The sequence below is a fragment of the Zootoca vivipara genome, chromosome 1, assembly GCF_965207765.1.
Source record: "Zootoca vivipara chromosome 1, rZooViv2.hap1.1, whole genome shotgun sequence".
In the NCBI taxonomy this organism is placed as follows: Eukaryota; Metazoa; Chordata; class Lepidosauria; order Squamata; family Lacertidae; genus Zootoca; species Zootoca vivipara.
The window spans coordinates 131,784,279-131,802,754 of NC_142582.1; the positions used below are offsets into that span (position 1 = coordinate 131,784,279).

The following is an 18,476-nucleotide window of genomic DNA, read 5'->3' on the forward strand; positions in this document are numbered from 1 at the left end:
CATCAGTTCTAAGCAGACAAATGCTCATTTCACATTCTCCAAAACTGGGGTCTCTAAACAACTGAAAGGGATTGGCATTATATCATGGTCCTACCTAACCACAAACTTTGGCTGAAATATTTAGCATAGCAGGTTTTGGAACTTTGCTGTGGATGGATGTGCGGAGCTGGGTGGGTAGCTCCCATCCACAGCAAAGTTCCAAAACCTGCTATGCTAAATATTTCAGCCAAAGTTTGTGGTTAGGTAGGACCATGATATAATGCCAATCCCTTTCAGTTGTTTAGAGACCCCAGTTTTGGAGAATGTGAAATGAGCATTTGTCTGCTTAGAACTGATGTTTCACGTGCTCTTCCTCATAGAACAAGGCTGCTGGCCCTTGAAGTTCAGCAGTACTGGAAGGCAGTTTTTAAAACTAACTCTCCTGTGCCTATTCTGCTAAAAGCTCTTCTATAATGTGGGTTTACATTACAGTTCTCCCTACAGCTGCCAAAGCCCCACACCAACCCCTAATCCTGTTTGTTTATTGCATTAATATCCTGCCTGCCAGTCTTCCATTATACCAGACACAGCGTACATATCCTTGAAGCAGTCTACCACCCAAAGTTGAAACAAAATTAAAAATTTCCTTCCAGTAGCACCTTAGAGACCAGCTATGTTTGTCATTGGTATGAGCTTTCGTGTGCATGCACACTTCTTCAGTATCAGAAATGGTTTTCAACTGAAGATAGAACTGTACCGTTAGTGTATCTGAATAAGTGTGCATGGACACGAAAGCTCATACCAATGACAAACATGTTTGGTCTCTAAGGTGCTGCTGGAAGGAATTTTTTAATTTAGTTTTAGCAGGTTAGTGAAGGGCTTCTGCGGTTTTTATTAAGCTGCTGGGGAAATTGAGTGTTCATTCTGGTTTATTTGAACAGAAGAGCTTGCAGGATCAGGCCAGAGGCCGTTCAATGCAAGAGAAAACATTTCTCCAGTGCCTTTTAGCTGCTCAGGGTGGGAAGTCGCATTTGCACCGCTTTGCCCCAGCGCCCGCTCCGATTCTGCTGCTTGATCTGGCACACCCTATTTGAAAGGCAAGGATAATCAATTTGGGGGGCGGCACCCGCAAATATTTTATTGGGGGGGGGAGGAAGGGACATTGGCCCTTAGAACTTGGCTCCTACGATCTGCCAGCTCCTCCCCAGTCCCCGCCTCCAGAGCCTCTGCCAAGAAGCACAGACCCGCACACGGAAAGCGAGACGGGGAACGGAAGCTCCTCTCTTTCACACTTCCCTGCCGCTCTAGGGACGGCAGCTCCATTGCTGCTGTTAACCCTTTCAGAACTATGCGGCAGGAACCTCCGAGCCGCTAGGACAGACAGGAGAGGCACAAGAGACACTTGCGGGGTGTGCGTCACCCCCAAATATTTCATGGGGCGGTGTGAAAATACCTACAGCGACTGCAGCCTCCTATTTTATTTTCCGTCGTCTCCATGGCGACGGGCCTAGCCACCGCCATTTTGCCGGGGTCGTCTCTATAGCAACGGCGGCCTCCGCCATCCCCGCCGCCATTTTGCCGGCCTCCGTCTCCATGGCGACGGTCCGCGCCGCCGCCGCCGCCATCTTGTTAGGGTCGCTTCTATAGCAACGGCCGTGCGGGTCGGCGGCCGCGCTTCATCCTCCTTCCCCGGTCGCTTTCCGAGGGTAGGCATGGCGGGCCGCTCGAGCCTGGAAGACCTGGAGCTGACGGGGGACGAGGTGGAGCGGCTGACCAAGGCCTTCCAGGACGAGGGCTTCCGCAAGCTGTTCGCCGACTACGCGGCCGAGCTGAGCGACCCGGCGCAGCGGGCCGTGTACGAGGCGGAGGTGTCGGCCCTGGAGCGGCAGCGGGGCGTCGAGGCGCGCTTCCTGCACCCGGAGCCCGGCTGGGTGCTGCGGACCAGCCAGGCCGGCTCCCGCCGCTGCTACGTCAACGTGTGCGGCAACGGGCTGGTGGCGAGGCCCGAGTCGCGGCCGGAGCCCGGCGGGAGCCGCTGGTCGCTGCCGCACTGCCTGGCGCCGGCCCGGGAGGAGCTGGGCAGCCGGCGCCGGCCCGGGGAGCCGCGAGGGCCGCCCCGCCTGGTCTACGACGTGCTCTTCCACCCGGACGCGCTCCGCCTGGCCGCCCGCTCGGCCCGCTTCCGCCGCCTGGTGAGCGACACGGCCCTGGAGGCGGTGGAGAGCCACTTCTCGCCCGGCCTGGACCGCGCCAACGCCGTGCCGCTGCGGGGCACCAAGTACAAGGGAGTCCCGCAGGCCACGCTGCTCCGGACGCCGCTGCCCGGGGGCGCCCCGGCCACGGGAAGCGGAGAGGAAGAAGAAGAGAGCTGCTCGTCGCCGCTGCCGCCCTTCCCCACGCCCTACGCCTACCCGCCTCGCCAAGCCGAGCCCCCGCGGCCGACGCCCGAGCCGGTCCCGGAGGCCACCACGCCGCGCTGGACCCTCCGGCAGCGCTCGTACGTCGACCTGCAGGACTACCGCTGCAGCCGCGACTCGGCGCCCAGCCCGGTCCCTCGCGAGCTGGTGGTGACGGTGGAGCTGCCCTGCCTCAGCTCGGCCGCCCAGGCGCAGCTCGAGGTCCGCGGGCGGGAGCTGCAGCTCGAGTCGCGGCGCCCGGCCGCCTACAGCCTGCGCCTGCCGCTGCCCTACGCCGTGGACGAGGCCGCCGGCAAGGCCACCTTCAACAAGGCCAAAAGGCAGCTGGTGGTCGTGCTGCCCGTCCTGCCGCCGGCCAACACCGAGCAGGGGAGCCCCAACTGCAGCGAGCAAGGCCGCCAGGAGGAGGAGGAGGAGGAAGAAGAAGAAGAAAGGGAGGAAGAGGAGGAGCCGCCACCGGTATCCGAAAGCTGCGCCCCGATCCAAGCCACGAACAACACGAAGCAAACGTCCCTCGCCGCCCACGTGGAGGCGAGGCCGGTGTGCGCTGCGGAAAGAGCTCCGGCCGCTCCCGAGCCCGACTCCTCCACGTGTCCGGGTAAGAACGATTCCGACGGTCCTCGGATCCCCTGTGCCAGCGACCCGGAGGCTCCCGCGGAAAGCGACCCGGCGGCTTCCGCGCGCGGCGAGGACACGCGCCGGACGGTCCCGACGTGCGCCGGCGTTGGCGGCAGCATCGGCGCCGTGGGTTTGCCTACTGCGCCGCGTGAAGATCCGTGCGTGGGCAGCACTTCGGAGCTACCCGGCCCTGTTGCAGGAGTAAGTCAGGGGCTCCTCTGCGCCGACATGGATCTGAACGAAAGCACCCATGTCACCAGCGACGTGGTGCCCTCGCCGAGCCCCAGTGGCATCGTGGCTCCTCCACCTGTGTCCCGCTGTGACGGCCTGGACCATTCTGTGGCAACCCTGTCGGGTCTGGACTGCTCTAATGTAGATGAGGATCCGATGCCCTCGACAAGAAGTGAGATTCCTGTGCCACCAGTGTGCCCCAGTACCACTAGCATCGTGCAGATTTCTGCACCTGCCTCTCCGTGTCCTGCAAACATAACCTCAGGTTCTCCTCTGCAGCCCACTGAGGGCCCCACCGTTGATCCAGATTCTGCCAAAAGCCCTACTAGCTGCCTTGACTCTCCTGTGCCCCCTGCAAGCACAGCTGCCCGGTGTCCCCCTTTCCAATGCACTCAGGATGAAAACTCATTGAGACTGATCTTGCAGGTGCCAGGCATTGTTCCCCAGAGCCTCAAGGGGGAAGTTGGAACAAATTGCTACAGAGTTAGCTTTGCCAGCAAAGACTTTGCTTCTTATACATTGCTCTTGCAGTTTCCTCTAGAAAACAGACTGAGTCCCCCTGAGTTTGGACTTGATGTGTCCCTCGATAATGCTGTTATTGCCCTCACCAAGTCTCTCGAGACCGCTGGACTTTGGAGGAAGATGTATTTCGGCCCAAATGGTGATTCATTGCAGGTAAAACTATATTTCATATCACTCTCACCCTCAGGGTGTAGCAGAATCAAGGGTTTATTTTTGAGGCCCTTATTTCATTTTTAATCTGCTCTTCTTCTACTTGGGGCATTGCGCACTCACTTGTTATCCCATAAATTTATTCTTGCAACTACACTTTGAAGAACCGGTAAGTTATGCTGAGACTAATAATGTGATAGGCCCCACATCACCAGTGACCCTCATGGCTGAGCAGGATTTGAATGTGGGTCTCCAACACTTTCCCCACTAGGCTCCTTGTTAAATGTGTGAGCAACAGAAAGGTCTCGGGGTTCACACTTGCTGTTGTTTAGTCGTTTAGTCGTGTCCGACTCTTTGTGACCCCATGGACCATAGCACGCCAGGCACTCCTGTCTTGCACTGCCTCCCGCAGTTTGGTCAAACTCATGTTCGTAGCTTCGAGAACAATGTCCAACCATCTCGCCCTCTCTCGTCCCCTTCTCCTAGTGCCCTCAATCTTTCCCAACATCAGGGTCTTTTCCAAGGATCCTTCTCTTCTCATGAGGTGGCCAAAGTATTGGAGCCTCAGCTTCAGGATCTGTCCTTCCAGTGAGCACTCAGGGCTGATTTCCTTCAGAATGGATAGGTTTGATCTTCTTGCAGTCCATGGGACTCTCAAGAGTCTCCTCCAGCACCATAATTCACACAGTGCATAGTTAAACAATGGAATTTGCTCCCACAAGATGTATTGATGGCCAACAATTTGGATAGCATTAAAAGGAGACTAGACAAATATGTGGAGTACAGTATAAGGCTACTGTATTTCTTATGCCCGCTGCCAAGGCAGTGATAAGGAGTGCTCTTGTGCTCATGTTTTGCTGCTGGGCTTCCCTGAGGCATCTTGTTGACCACTGTGGACAGCAGGATGCTGGACTCGTGAGTCTTTTACCTGATCCAGCAAGGTTCTTCTTCCATTCTTAGGATTTATGAACAGACTTCCGGAACCAATTGTGTTCATAAACCGAGGTACCACTGTAGTCAAAATGAAAGCCAACCCTTGCAAGAAAGAATTAATAACACTAATTATTTAATGCATAGTTTGGAGCAACTGCTCAGTATTAGAATGACTCTTGGGGAAATTAGTCTGGATTGTTGTCTCTCTATTCCATAATTCTTGTGCTAATCATGTGTTGATATGTGTATGAATCAAGAAGGGAAGGGATTCTACTCCCCACAACAGTGGTTCTCAATTAGCTTAGTACTGCAGCCCCCCTGTTTTTCAAAAGGCAAGCCATGGAGCTCCTACTTCTGAAAATTTTGATATTTCTATGGTAGGTTTTTTTTATGTGAATGGTGCCACAGGATCCCCCCCCTCCCAGGTGGGTTATGTAGACCCCCAATTGGGAACTACTGCCCTACAAGAAACTGATATACTGTATTAACTGATTTCAGGCTTCTCATATGCATCTGGTTGAACACTGTGGGAACAGGAAGGTGGACTACATGGATCATTGGCCTGATCCAGGAGGGTCCTCTTATGTTCACCAGCACCCACAGAGACCTTCCCTTGTGCCTACAGGGTCTCCTCCCCCTACTGAAATTAAACTTGAAAGAAGCATTCTCTTGTGCTAATCAGTAGGATAGATTGAGCTCTGTCCTTGGTTGCTGTTTGTATTTGGTGCTCACAACAGGCTTAAAAAGGTTGATGATGTCTGGTTTAATAAAACAAACCAAGTTCAAAACATGGTTTATGAATCAGAATTGTTTCAGTAAACCAGGCATCCCCAAACGTCGGCCCTCCAGATGTTTTGGCCTACAACTCCCATGATCCCTAGCTAAGAGGACCAGTGGTCAGGGATGATGGGAATTGTAGTCCAAAACATCTGGAGGGCCGACGTTTGGGGATGCCTGGAGTAAACCATAAATAATATTAATTACATTGTTTGGACAAAACACTAAACTGTGGTGAATAGAAAATGGAAGCGGAAGCTTCAAATGTCCCCATGACTGTGGAGGCAGAGTGTATAAGCCAGGGCTGGGCGATACCTGGTTTCCAACATCACAATATACCAATGTATGACAATGTCTGAAATAAAGATGAAGTTAGGTAGCGCCACTGGCTGGCTTCACGGTTTCTCCTGCATTGTGATTTTTGCCTGTGCCTGCTCTTGTAATTTGCTGCCCCCTGCATTACTGTATGATACAATGACTGCACATAAGCTAAGAAATACAGACTAAAATAAAAGTTTGTGCTAATCTACATGAAAAACTTTATGTAAAATATAATCCACAGAAAAGAAAAACGACCCTTCTCTTACACCACAGTTTTGTGAGTAACATACAGTTGTGGTTTCCAGAATTTCCAAGCTGATACCATTAGTAATAAGCACATAAATAGTTTTATACTCATTTACTTGTATCTTGCATGTTCTAAAATGGCGCACATGTTACTGTGAAATCTTTTGGGTTTCCCCATGCCTTGGTATTTTTCCGTGGGGCGAGGGTTCTTCTGGGATCCTTTGTTTCTGATTAGATGTTTGACTAGTTTGACAGATTACATGTTTGACTAGTTTTTCCTTTCCAAAACTGAGCAGTTAGTTTCATGCTTTGCTGGCAACAGAGGAAAATTGCCAGTTTTTGATGTTTTCCAAATGAGTGGAGAAATGTCAGCTAGAATTGGTTTTGGCACATGGACGTTTAAGGGGGTTGCCATGGTGAAACACGGTTTGCTTTTCAGAGGGGGGAAATGGTTGCTCTCGTTGTCTGCAGATAGACAGTGAAGTTCCTTGCTCTGTATGTTTCCCCCAAGAAGCAGGGCTTGGTTTTTAGTGCTGTGAGAAGAAGGCAACCTACATAAATGTTTTAAAGCAGGATTCCTTTTCACTTACACATGGTGGCACTGACAGACCAGAGACTGTATCTCACTCTTCTTCACCTGGGAGGAATTCCTGTGTGTTTACTCTTCAAACTGGAACTGAAGGAGGCTCACACGTCAGGGTACAACCATAGAATCATAGACTTGAAGTGGTGGAAGGGACCCTGAGGGCCATCTTGTCCAACCCCCTGCAATGCAAGAATATGCAGCTGTCCCATACGGAGAAGCAAACTTGCAATCTTGACATTATCAGCACCAGACTGTAACCAACTGAACCATCCAGGATCTTATGCGAACCAAACTTCTAGAATGCCAGCTAAAAGATATTCAGATTGATTAAAAAAAGATGTTCCTTCCATCTATTTGTAATTCAGCAATGCTGTATTAGACAGATGGGTTCCAAGCCATTTGGAAGCCAGGGTGTAAGTAATAAATCCCCCTTAGTTAATAATACATACTTTCCCCATAAAACTACACCCACAGTGTTAATTCCATTTTAATGCCCAGTTTCCCAAATCAGCTTTAGTAATCTGAATGGATCTACAGTGTGTTGCTAGGATGGAAGTATTTGGTGCTAGCTTTGCTCTAGGCTAGTCAATACTTCAGATGGACAGTAGCATTAAACTCCTTTTTAAGCTTAGCTGTCGTGAGATCAGAGGAGAGGTCCTCTTGAAAGTAAGTAAATGGTTAAGGAACAGGAAGCAGAGAGGAGAAATAAACGGACAGCTCTCTCTTTAGCAACACTGGGATGGGGCAATCATGCACAACTCATAAAGGTTTCACGCAGACCTGTATAAAGCAGTTCTTTTAGCCTCTTCTTTTTCTATAGCAAATTAGTGTAACAAGGAGCAACTCTTAGACAATCACAAAGCAAAAAACACCCCTCTCTGAATGCCATGCCCTTTCCCCAAAATAAACATACAGTGGTACCTCAGGTTACAAACGCTTCAGGTTACAAACTCTGCTCACCCAGAAATACCGTGTTTTCCCTTTTTAAAAAACATAGTCATAAAATAAGCCATGGCAGGATTTTTAAGCATTTGCGAAATATAAGACATATCCCGAAAAGAAGACATACCTCCTTGCCGTGAGCGAGACCGCCGAGCACCCCAGCCAGCCAGCGGGACCCAGCACGCCGGCTGCTGCTGTAGTGGCAAGCGCGTGGAGCGCCCGAGCCAGCGGCCTCGCCTCTTCCTGGCTTGGCTGAGGAGGCCTGCTGCCTTGGCGCCCAGAACCAGCAGCTGCTGCAGCGCCGAGTGCTCAGAGAGTCCAGCAGCGCCCTGAGCCAGCAGCCTGGCCCGGCCGAGGAGACCGTAAGGTATTAAAAATCTAATAAAAAAAAAAGACATCCCCTGAAAATAAGACACCCTGTGTTTTTGTTGACGAAAAAAGGTTATAAGACGGTGTCTTAAAAAGGGGGAAACACGGTAGTACCTCAGTTTAAGAACTTTGCTTCAGGATGAGAACAGAAATCGTGCTCCGGTGGCGCGGCGGCAGCAGGAGGCCTCATTAGCTAAAATGGTGCTTCAGGTTAAGAGCAGTTTCAGGTTAAGAACGGACCTCCGGAACAAATTGAGTTCTTAACCTGAGGTACCACTGTATTGGTCTAGCTCAGTGGTTCCCAACAGGTGGTCTGCAGACCCCCAGGGGTCCGCGAGCTATGCCAGAGGGGTCCGCAAGATGCTATTAGAATAAAAAATATATTAAATATATTTCGTATGATAACAGATTTTTTGTTTTGGCCGCTTCCTGCATGAGCAGAGTCTAGCGCAAAACTAGAATTAGATAGAGGCAGTAGTTCTGCTGTATGCCATTAGGTGGCACTTTACAAACACTACTGTTTTGCAAAGAGGCAGCACGCGCATTCTACTAACGCTCACCTCCCCAAGATGCTTTGCGTGCGTCGGCTTCATTTGTGCACTACTGCGCAGGTACCCTGTCTTCTCCATTCCCCTCCCTCCTCCCTGGCGCACGCTGCCTCTTTGCAAAACAGTAGTGTTTGTAAACAAAGTGTTGTTTTTCGCAGAATTAATTAGGGGGTCCTTGTCACAATAGCGGCTCGATGAGGGGTCCTCGAGAAAATTTTGTTGGGAACCCCTGGTCTAGCTCATGGGTAGGCAAACTAAGGCCCGGGGGCCGGATCTGGCCCAATCGCCTTCTCAATCCGGCCCGCGAACGGCCCGGGAATCAGCGTGTTTTTACATGAATAGAATGTGTGCTTTTATTTAAAATGTATCTCTGGGTTATTTGTGGGGCATGGGAATTTGTTCATCCCCCCAAAAAAATATAGTTTGGCCCCCACAAGGTCTGAGGGACATTGGACCAACCCCCCGCTGAAAAAGTTTGCTGACCCCCGGTCTAGCTAGTTTCCTCCCTACTGTGGAGCAAATTAGTCAGTTCTTCCATTTCCTATCCTTTATAAATATCTGATTAAATTAAGTCCACATTTCCACATTTGTCACCAGATTTTATTTGTTCAATTTATTTCAAAGCTCTTTTCATCCTGCCTTTCTGTTTGAAAATGCTCAGAGCAGCCAACAAACAACTCGCTAAAAGTACACCCCGTTAGCACATAAAACTGTTAAAAAACATTGTAAGATGCAAAACAGTGTTTTGAAACATTGGCATAAACCAAGCAGTGCTAAAAGTAAAGGAGGCCCCGCATGCTGTTACGTACTAATTTTCAGTGGTTTGTAGATGTTTGCTTTGGTGCCGTTGTTGACCTTTGGTTCGGAAGTTTCTATTTATCTAAGCATTATTTGTCAAAGCAGAGGGGTATAACGAATATAGAACTGGGATTAGAATATTTATTGTAACATGGTATTCGAAAATGGGAATGACAGGAGGAAATAAACCCAGGGCCATTTCAAGTCATTTTGCCATCTTGTTGCATCACAGAAACTAGAATAAAGAATAGAGAATACATTTTGAAAAGAAAAGAAAAATCTACCCATCAAAATTGTTACTGATTTAACTGCTGATAAAAAGCACCATCATTTTCTAGACGCCATTAATATTTAAGTTTCATTTGCCGTCTTCCTGGTATAGGAAACTTGTGTCACCAAAGTTATTAACCTTTTGATTAAGCTGCTGAAAGCCTTTCTGGAGATGTCTTAATTCTGGCCATTGCTAATACCTTTTGCATAGGAGACTCCCCCCCCCCACCCTTTGTGGCTTTCATCTTGCATTGCCATAGAGACTCTGACTTTAGCTGATCTCCTCTGCAGCAGGATTTGAAAAAAGGCAGAGAGGCTCTGAGATCTAAGTTTCTTTTGAACCTGTTTCCTGAATTCACCGTAAAGGCACCTTAACTTAATTTAGATCCGGCGCATGACCTACTTTTAAAATGCCTGCAGTCTGCTGGAGAGAAACTTTCGATTCTAATAACTTAGCACTGGGTATTGTTGATAAAGGGGCAAAAATGGGTCTGTTAGCTTTATTTCTTACTGTGGCGTTTGCCTATGAAGAGAGTGGTGTCATCCCCAGTATGTGTGTGAAAGGGTTAAATGTAAAGCCAATGAGAACCCAGGGGGCGGAGTCAATGAGAGTATAAAACAAGCCCTGGGGGGGGGGAGTTGAGATTTAGATGAAATGAGATGATGATGAGATGAGATTAGATGAGAAGAGAGAGTTGTGGTTGTTGCGCTGAGGGGAGTCTGTGGGTTGGTTTGCTGTGTGAGAAAGTAAATCTGAGTCAGTGACAGTCAGCATCTGAAAGGAACAGATAAGAACCTATACCTGGCACGTCCAACAGGTAGATCATGATCTACCGGTAGATCCCTGGACATCTGTGATCACTGGCTCCCCCCAAAGAAGCTAAGCAACTTTGGCTCCCCTAAAAAAAGCCCTGCAACCCCCCAAAACAGGGCTTTCCTCCTCCCTTAAAAAGCTCAGCAATTTGACCTGAACTCCAAAAAACAGGGATTTTCTTCCTAAGAAAAGCTCAACAACTTTGACTTGAACCCCCCAAAAGAGGGTAGATCACTTCCAGTTTTTAACTCTGTGAGTAGATCACAGTCTCTTGGGAATTGGCCACCCCTGACCTATACAGTTCTGGCTAGGAACTGGGAGGAGGTTGGTTGAATTCTGAACTTGAGGATGGAAGGTATAGTCCGGTATAGGAACTAAGTTACACTATTGACTGAACACCATCTTTGAAACCATACGCTTGTTATACTTGTCAGAAATAAACTGAAGTTTTGGTTCACTTTAAAATCCCTGACTGGACTCAGTGATTACCAGGAAGCACCTGGTTGGTGGCAGCGAGTTACCGTGGGGACACAGGGATCAATCGACTGTGAAATGTCCAGGGGTCCCTGTGTGATCGCCACACTTACCATTGGCAATTCCTCCAAAGACTACTGTGAACCCAAAATGTGCTTTCTTAGTTGTTTTTATTTAATGCCCAATGAACAACATGCCATAGCGCTGACATATAGTGTCAAGTCCTAGATATACAGCATTATTGTGGTTTTGTGCAATATTCTCAATATGCCCAGTTGGGTTCAGTGACTTACCTATGAGTGATATATACTCCATCTTGCCATTGGCCGATGGGTTTGTGTGTTATTTCTGGGATGGACATGTATTTATTATTGCAGGTTTTCTTAACATTGTGGTTCTATTAGAAGTTTTTTATTTATAATATTCTTGTCGAAAGTTGTATTTTTATAAGGCTGCGAGCCACATTGAATGAGTTCTGCTCATAAAGTCATCCTATAAATATTATGAAATAAAAATGTAATTTAATATACTGTATATGAAGTTTCTTGAGAGTGACATGTTCCAAGGGCACATGTGTGGGGTTTGTTAACTCTGAAACAGTGGTGACCCTGATGTAAGGTTATGAGAATGAGTCTGGGGGAGCCTCTGGCACCTCACTTTCCTCTGGAAAAGCCGCTAGGAAATGGGAAGGTCTTGCTTCTGCTTTCAGCCAACTGTAATTACTTTTTTTGTCCAAACTGAGGACCATTATTAGTGTTAACTATAGTTAATCTACTGCATTTTGAAGGAGGCTTGTTCCTCTGAAATATAGTTAACATTCATCACAGTTTTCCCTTGCTTTGGACATGAGTCATTATGGTTATCTGGAGATGGAAGCAATCACTTCTGATTTCCTCCTCGTGTTTGTACTGGAGGAGGGAGAGCGCAGGGGAGATTGGCAGGGTATAGATAATAAAACTGTTATTGTTATTATCAAACTACAGTTCAGCATTATAGGTGAACCAGGACAGCATGTGGACCCATCTCTTTCAGTGATGTGCAGACAGGGAACATGGGCACAAATAAGGAAAGTGAAATTCCCTACTGGGCAGTTTCCTTCATCAGTGAACCTGGGCAGTTTACTTTAGCTTTAAAGGCCGGATCCAAGGAGCTCCTTGGGGCATCCATTCCATTTGCTGTTTTCTTCTAGCTGGAGCTCTTCAGCGGCTTCTCCCAACCATCCCCTGAGTTTGAGGAAGTGGCAGCCCCTGGCCTTTTGGCTCCAGGACAAAGCATGCATGTACCTGCAATCCAGAAAACAGCTTTGGGCGCCATTGCCTTTTCTCTAAACTGAAAAGTCCCAAATGTTGCAACATTTCCTCAAAGGGGATCTGCTCTACTTTTTTTTTTACAACTGTATGGCAAGCAAAAATTCAATGGCTGAAGATTTTATTGTCACCTGGCCCAGTTCATTTACCCCATGTGTAAAAAGCTTCACCTGTTGAATTTCTCCTCACTGCACAGTTGTGGAAGGCGATGGCGCTTTGCCAGAAAAAAAGGTTGACAAATCTGCATGGCCTCTGTTTCTCTCTCATTGGTGAATGTCTTTTGGGGTTGAGTAATGCAGCACTTTTGCACCTGGAGTCTTGCTCAAAGGCCTTTAAAAAATGTATGCAGCCTAACATAGAACTGGCCTGTTATTGTATATATTGAATCTTGATCCTGACCTTCAGACGGGTGTACAGTTGGGTGTATCACAGCATAAGCACAATAATGAAACAACAGATAAAATGGGCAATCATTAAAATGTACTACACAAGGTTAAAATGCTTCTGTGCGCAAAAACACCTTAGCCTGGTGCCAAAAGGACTCTGATGCGGGTGCCAGGGAAGCAAGGCTGTGTAGCAAGGGCATTCGAGAGTTCAGGTGTTACTGCCAAGAAAGTGTTTCCTTTCATTGGAGTTCCATGGCACCCCTCAGACAGATGCACACAAGGAAGAAGGGCCTTGGCAAAAAGGCTTTAACCACAGAAAAAGGAAACGAAAACAACTTGCCCTTGTGCCATTTACCAGCATACGGAGAAAGCATTATCACCTGCAAGCATGCAGCAGCTCACCATGAAAGGCTTGGCCAAAGGAGCTGCTTGAAAATCAGGCAACTGTACATAAGTAGATTGCTTGAAAAGGGAGATAGAAATACCCTAAGGAAAGCATCACTTTGTTGACTAACACGAAGTCTGTCAGCCCATGATAAAATCTACATCTTCTTGTTGCTTATCCAATTGGTTGCGTATGACTTTCTGATCGAGGTTTTCAGCCGTTTTTTAAGAATGGCAGCTTTAAAGAGAAGCAGAGAGCTGGGGATTGCGGCAGCTTTGGGGCTCTTAAGGACTGGTGTTTTGTAATCAAAGGGAAGGTTTAATCCTTGTACTTGTTTCTCCCCTACAGGAAAAGTGGTTTGTCACCGAAGACAATGTGGATGAGTTTCTGGACAGTCTTTCGAGGATGTCCTGTTCCAGCCTGTCTGAGATGGAACATCAGCCATTAATTGAAGTGTTGGATGTCTCAGAGGGCAAAAGTCAGATCAGATTAAAGGTAAGGCATTGTTCAGCAGGCCTGCCTTATCATCCATGAACAACACTGGAACCAGTCACTGTCTTACCTGTCTCCAGTTCCATTTGCCCAACACCTTGTTGCTTGTAAGGATATTTTTACCTGTGCGTTAAGGGTTCTCATTGATTCTGAAAACTTTCAAATTAAATGTTCAGCAAACATGGCAACTTACTTGCTACTCCACTATATTAAGCTCCCCCATCTTGGCATGTGTGTGTTGGGCATGTTCTGTGTCCCAATGAGATTGCCATGCTTGTGCAAAAATCTGCAGATGGGCCAGAATTTGGCTTCAACTCAATGCAGGACAAGCAACATTGAATTTGAATTGCAGGGAGATTTAGGATAAGCAAGAGAGTGTGTTCCTAGTGGCCATGAACTTGCTCCTGGAACAGACCACACTGTTCCACTGCATTTGGAGAGGATCAAATAGCCTGCTGTAACAAATGGTCAGATTCCCATCACAGAACGAGGGTTTCTAGGATGGCAATCCCCTCCCCTCCCCCCAACTTAATCTGCAGAATCATTACAAGAACTCTAAAGTTTGTAAAACTATAGTATATCCTAATGAGTTGTAATCTCTTGCTGAAATAGACCAAACGTGGTGTGGCTCCGCATGCTGCATTTGCAAATATTATTTCAATAATCATGTGCCTCAGCCAGCCTGTATCTTGGATCAGACTCTGAAAGTTCAAGGCCGCAGTCTGGACTTTGCTCCTGGGGGTGGGTTGTGAGGTGCACTCTCTTTAATTGCCTGCATGAAATGAAAGACAGAGCAAACATCCGTATTTGTAGCCCAGCTCTGCTTACGGACTCTGTGGGTGTTTATGATTCCCCAACTGTAAATTAAAAGAGTCTCACACTTTGTATGTGTTGTCAACTTACAGCTTCCATTTGAAGCCTCAGAGGCTGCATTGCATGTTTACCTTGGGTCTGGCACCTGTTGTTAGCTAGCTGTTGAAAACTTGCCAACTGCAATGAATATCAATATTTGATTTTCTACATTTAATTATTGAAAGGAGACCAGAGCTTCATATCACTTGGATGGCAATTCCAGCCTACACCAGACCTCTTGGTTGGTATCTACGTGGTGTGTTTTCCCTTATCTATGCTCTCATTTTTCTCAGTCCTGCACTGGAGCAGAAGAGCTTTTTCCATTAACATTTGCAGCCGGCACCGTAGCACAGACCCCCTTGGTGTCCTAGATTGCACAAGGCCAAGAATATTGAGGTTGGCAACCACCTGCTGCTCATCTCCAGGCTACTCTGCCAGCCACCGCAAGAGTTTGTGCCTTATTCTGTATCTTAGAGGATTGCTTTATTTGCCAGTGAAAATTAGAGCTGGTCTAAAGTCTTTTGAGCAGCACAGGACGTGGGCCGTCCTGCTGCATAGGATCGATTGGAGGAATGTTGGCATAGGGAGCTGGGCTACCAATGATTGACTACTTGTGGGCGTTGTCAAAGAGGGTCCTTAGCAAGTAGGGTCCTTGGAGGATTTAGATGCTGTCCTCAACAAGGTGTTGAGGCTCCAACACCCCTTTGCCTTAATTTAGACTACATGCATTGTTTTACACTTGTTTGCACTGAATTGCATTTGCCATTTTACCACCCATTCACCCAGTTTGGTCTTCACAATCTCCTTTTGTTTCATTATCCCTGAACAATTTAACATCACCAGGCAACTGGGCTAGGAAACTAGATTGTTTATGAAGAAGTTAAAAAGCATAGGTCTCAGTATCAGTTATTGGGGGGCTGCACTTTCTATACCTCTCCATTCAGAGAAATGGCCATTTATTCCTACTCTCTGCTTCCTGATACGTAACCAATTCCTGATCTGCAAGAGGACCTCTCCAATTATTCCATGAGCTTACTGAGGTGTCTTTGGTGAGGTTCCTTGTCGAAAGTCCAAGTACACCATGTAATCAGAATAAAACCAATTAGTGCACCACTTATGACTTATGCACGTTGAGTCTCCTCGGCTGAAACCGCGACTCCTTCCCTGAAATGTGCATGATCCATTGGGTGACTACAGCTCTGTGACAAGCGCAAGGCATTTTGCATAACCCAGCCAGAGTCCTCCTTCCTGTGAGGAGCACACAGTGGGCAGCCACCTGGCAGAACTCCTGCAACTTTGCCCCAGAGCTTTGTAGGTCAGGTTCCACGGTCAGGCCTGCAACAACCTCCAGCCCTGTTTACTGGAAACATTGCAAGAAGGTACAAACTTATAAGGGAGACCTGTTTGGGAGGAAGCCCAGGTTGTTCCTGTTTGGTGGCTGAGACCATTTTCAGCAACGCTTCTCTCTACCTTTAGCCTACAACTGTAACAAACAGCTCTCCCCCTTTCTTTTCACAGCCGCCGGAGCAGAACGGCTTTGAGCTTTGTAAAATGCAAGAAAAAGCTACTCCCAAGGGAGAGGTTGGTGAACAAGAAAATGGCAGTGAACTCTCGGCAGATGCAGAAAGCTGCCCCGCACAAACAGCTCTGCTTACATCCATGGAAACAATGGGCCAAGTTGGCGGGGGACCAGGCCATTGTTTGGAGCTTGACCCCAGCAACCCCAGCTTGGCAAGTCCTGGGAAACAGCAGATAAGGGAGTGTCGGGAGTCAAAACGTGCTTTTGCAAGGGAGGAGGAAAGAGCCACGTCCACACCACAAGCCCAGTTTAACTGGGAGGAGCCTGGCCAAATCAGAGGGGGGGAAGGTGTGCATTCAGAGTCAGCACAGAACAACCAAGGCCAGTGCAGGAGCAGGCCGGCTCCTCCTGTGTTAAAGGAAACAGACATGCGGGATGGAAGTGTGCAGTACATTACCAGCCACACAACGCACTGTGCAGTCGCCTTTCAGAATGCCTTGTTGTATGAACTGGATTAATGTGCTGAGCTCCCAGCTGGGCTCTGCAGCAAGAAAAACCTCAAGTTTTTACTTTTTGCATTTCCTCCAGAGAGCACAGGAAAAGGACGGTGCAGAGCCCCAACCACAAGTCTTGCGGAAACTAAGCACCGGTCCCATCTGCTCAAAAATGTTCACTTCCATTTGGGAGATTTGAAAGGACTGGACTCCAGGAAGGGGTTACCAACACAACAACAACCCACTATTTGGAGTGTCCTCCCATCTCAGAAGCCTCACATTTCACAACGACTTGTGCTGCCACAATTACTTTCTGGGGTGAATTTGTATGGCTTGCCTTTCGGCATCCCTTTCACACTCCACAAGCACCCTTCAAACAGGTAGATAGAAATGCAACAGCACCAGCTGGGCAAAAACCAGTTTGCTTGGTTTCATGGTGGATACTAAAACCAGTATAAATACCCCAAGTTGCTCTGTTCATGAAAACTGCTTGCATGAAAACTGGTTTTTGGGGAACTCAAAACCTTTATCCAAAGGTTGTGTATGCAGCACAATCTATTTTGGATTGGGGTGTCATAGCCAGATTGTAAACTGCATTCACAGGAAGTTAATCCTATTCATTTTAACGGAATTGATTTCAAAGTAAGCATGCCCCCGAGGGACAGGCCTGTACCCAACCGTTGCAGTTCCACTGCCATTGGGACAGAGTACAGTATAGCACACCCCACAAACAGCTACATAGATCTATTCCCAGCTCTACGTTTTGCAGCAGAAAGGTGTTTCAGGTCTTTTGTTTCCTGTAAGCCAAACTAGTTTTCAGAGTTCAAAGACCATTCTAGAACTTCTGCTTAATTTGTCTACCATAGCTAGGCTGGATGCTTTTGAAATTGCCTGCATTTTACAGGAAGATTTTTTTGTGCCAACTGTTGTTTTAACAAAAGGCATCAATACCCTGCATGCAGCAGGTACCTTGAAGCTAAAACTTAGCACATTTTAAATGGAAGAATTTCCCCCCATCGATCTGCATGGGGGCTCAACAGTGCTCAGTTGAAGCAGGATTGTAACCCTCTTCTCAGTCCCACAGATTTCACCAGAACCCACTCTCAGTTAAGACTTGCTTGAAAACACATCAGCACTCTTCAGGCCATTAAATTAGAAGTTCTGTCTACATTAATTAGCATGTTCAAAATTGAAATGGAGCAGGGGAGACTAACCTAATGAAGTCTTTCCTCTCTTGTAACCTGAAGAAACGCATTCGCATCCCAGAAAGTCAAGTTCTGGAAAACACTCAGCAGTTAATTATGTTAGACAGAACTCAGTAGCTTCCACTAATTGGATTGTCCTGTAAAATCTAGGAACACACTAAAATTCACCAATAAAGCGTTTTGCTGCAGATCTAAGGGATGCCTTGGAGAGGACTTTGCCATTTTGTGTTTGCTGCTGCTGTTTGTATTACTGCACCACAATACAAAAATGGGCCTTTGTTACATTTTGGACATATAAATGGATTTCATCTTTGGTGGTGCATATTTCCAGAGGCAAGGAAGGGCACAATCCACTGGGAAGTTCTTTTGCACAAGGCCCTTTTACTTTACGAAGAACTTGTGCAGGAGAATTTTCTAATGGGATTGTGCTCTAGCATTCAATACATAGTTAAATTAAATCTGTGCTCTTTCATCAAGAAGGGCTTTTGAAGGTTACTGAGCCTCTTAACACAGATGTAGACTAGGCTCTCAATTAGTATATCTCTTCTCCATATGCTGTTGCTTTTATATTGTTTGGGGCTTTTAGCTCTTGGATGCTCTCCTTTCTTTCTTCATCCAGCCCTATTTTTAATTATTCATTAAGCTGGGCTGCCTACGCAGGAACCTGAATTGTTTCTGTAACAGGAGGTAAATGGTTGTCATTGTTTTCAGTTCAGTTCTTCAAATGTTATGTTGTTAATTTACTTTGTATCATTGCACGGTGCCGCCATTACAATGTTGAAACTGTTCTTTTAATTTGGCACTATAAAAATTAAAAGGGATTGTTTCGGATCACTGAAAG

At 47.3% G+C, this 18,476-nt stretch overlaps 1 protein-coding gene across 1 annotated transcript; it reads left to right on the forward strand.

Annotated features, from left to right (window-relative positions):
• Positions 1-1,601: 1,601 nt before the first annotated feature.
• Positions 1,602-18,475, forward strand: DNAAF2 (dynein axonemal assembly factor 2). The gene is made up of 3 exons (XM_060269506.2): positions 1,602-3,920; positions 13,422-13,568; positions 15,936-18,475. The coding sequence occupies exons 1-3, from the start codon at positions 1,692-1,694 to the stop codon at positions 16,452-16,454; spliced, it is 2,895 nt and encodes a 964-aa protein (XP_060125489.2). The 5' UTR covers positions 1,602-1,691; the 3' UTR covers positions 16,455-18,475.
• Position 18,476: the final 1 nt, after the last annotated feature.

Coding starts and splice junctions, on each gene's coding strand:
- DNAAF2 (XM_060269506.2), top strand. CDS start 1,692: ATGGCGGGCCGCTCGAGCCTGGAAGACCTGGAGCTGACGGGGGACGAG. Junction 3,921..13,421: donor CAAATGGTGATTCATTGCAG/GTAAAACTATAT, acceptor TCTCCCCTACAG/GAAAAGTGGTTTGTCACCGA. Junction 13,569..15,935: donor AAAGTCAGATCAGATTAAAG/GTAAGGCATTGT, acceptor TTCTTTTCACAG/CCGCCGGAGCAGAACGGCTT.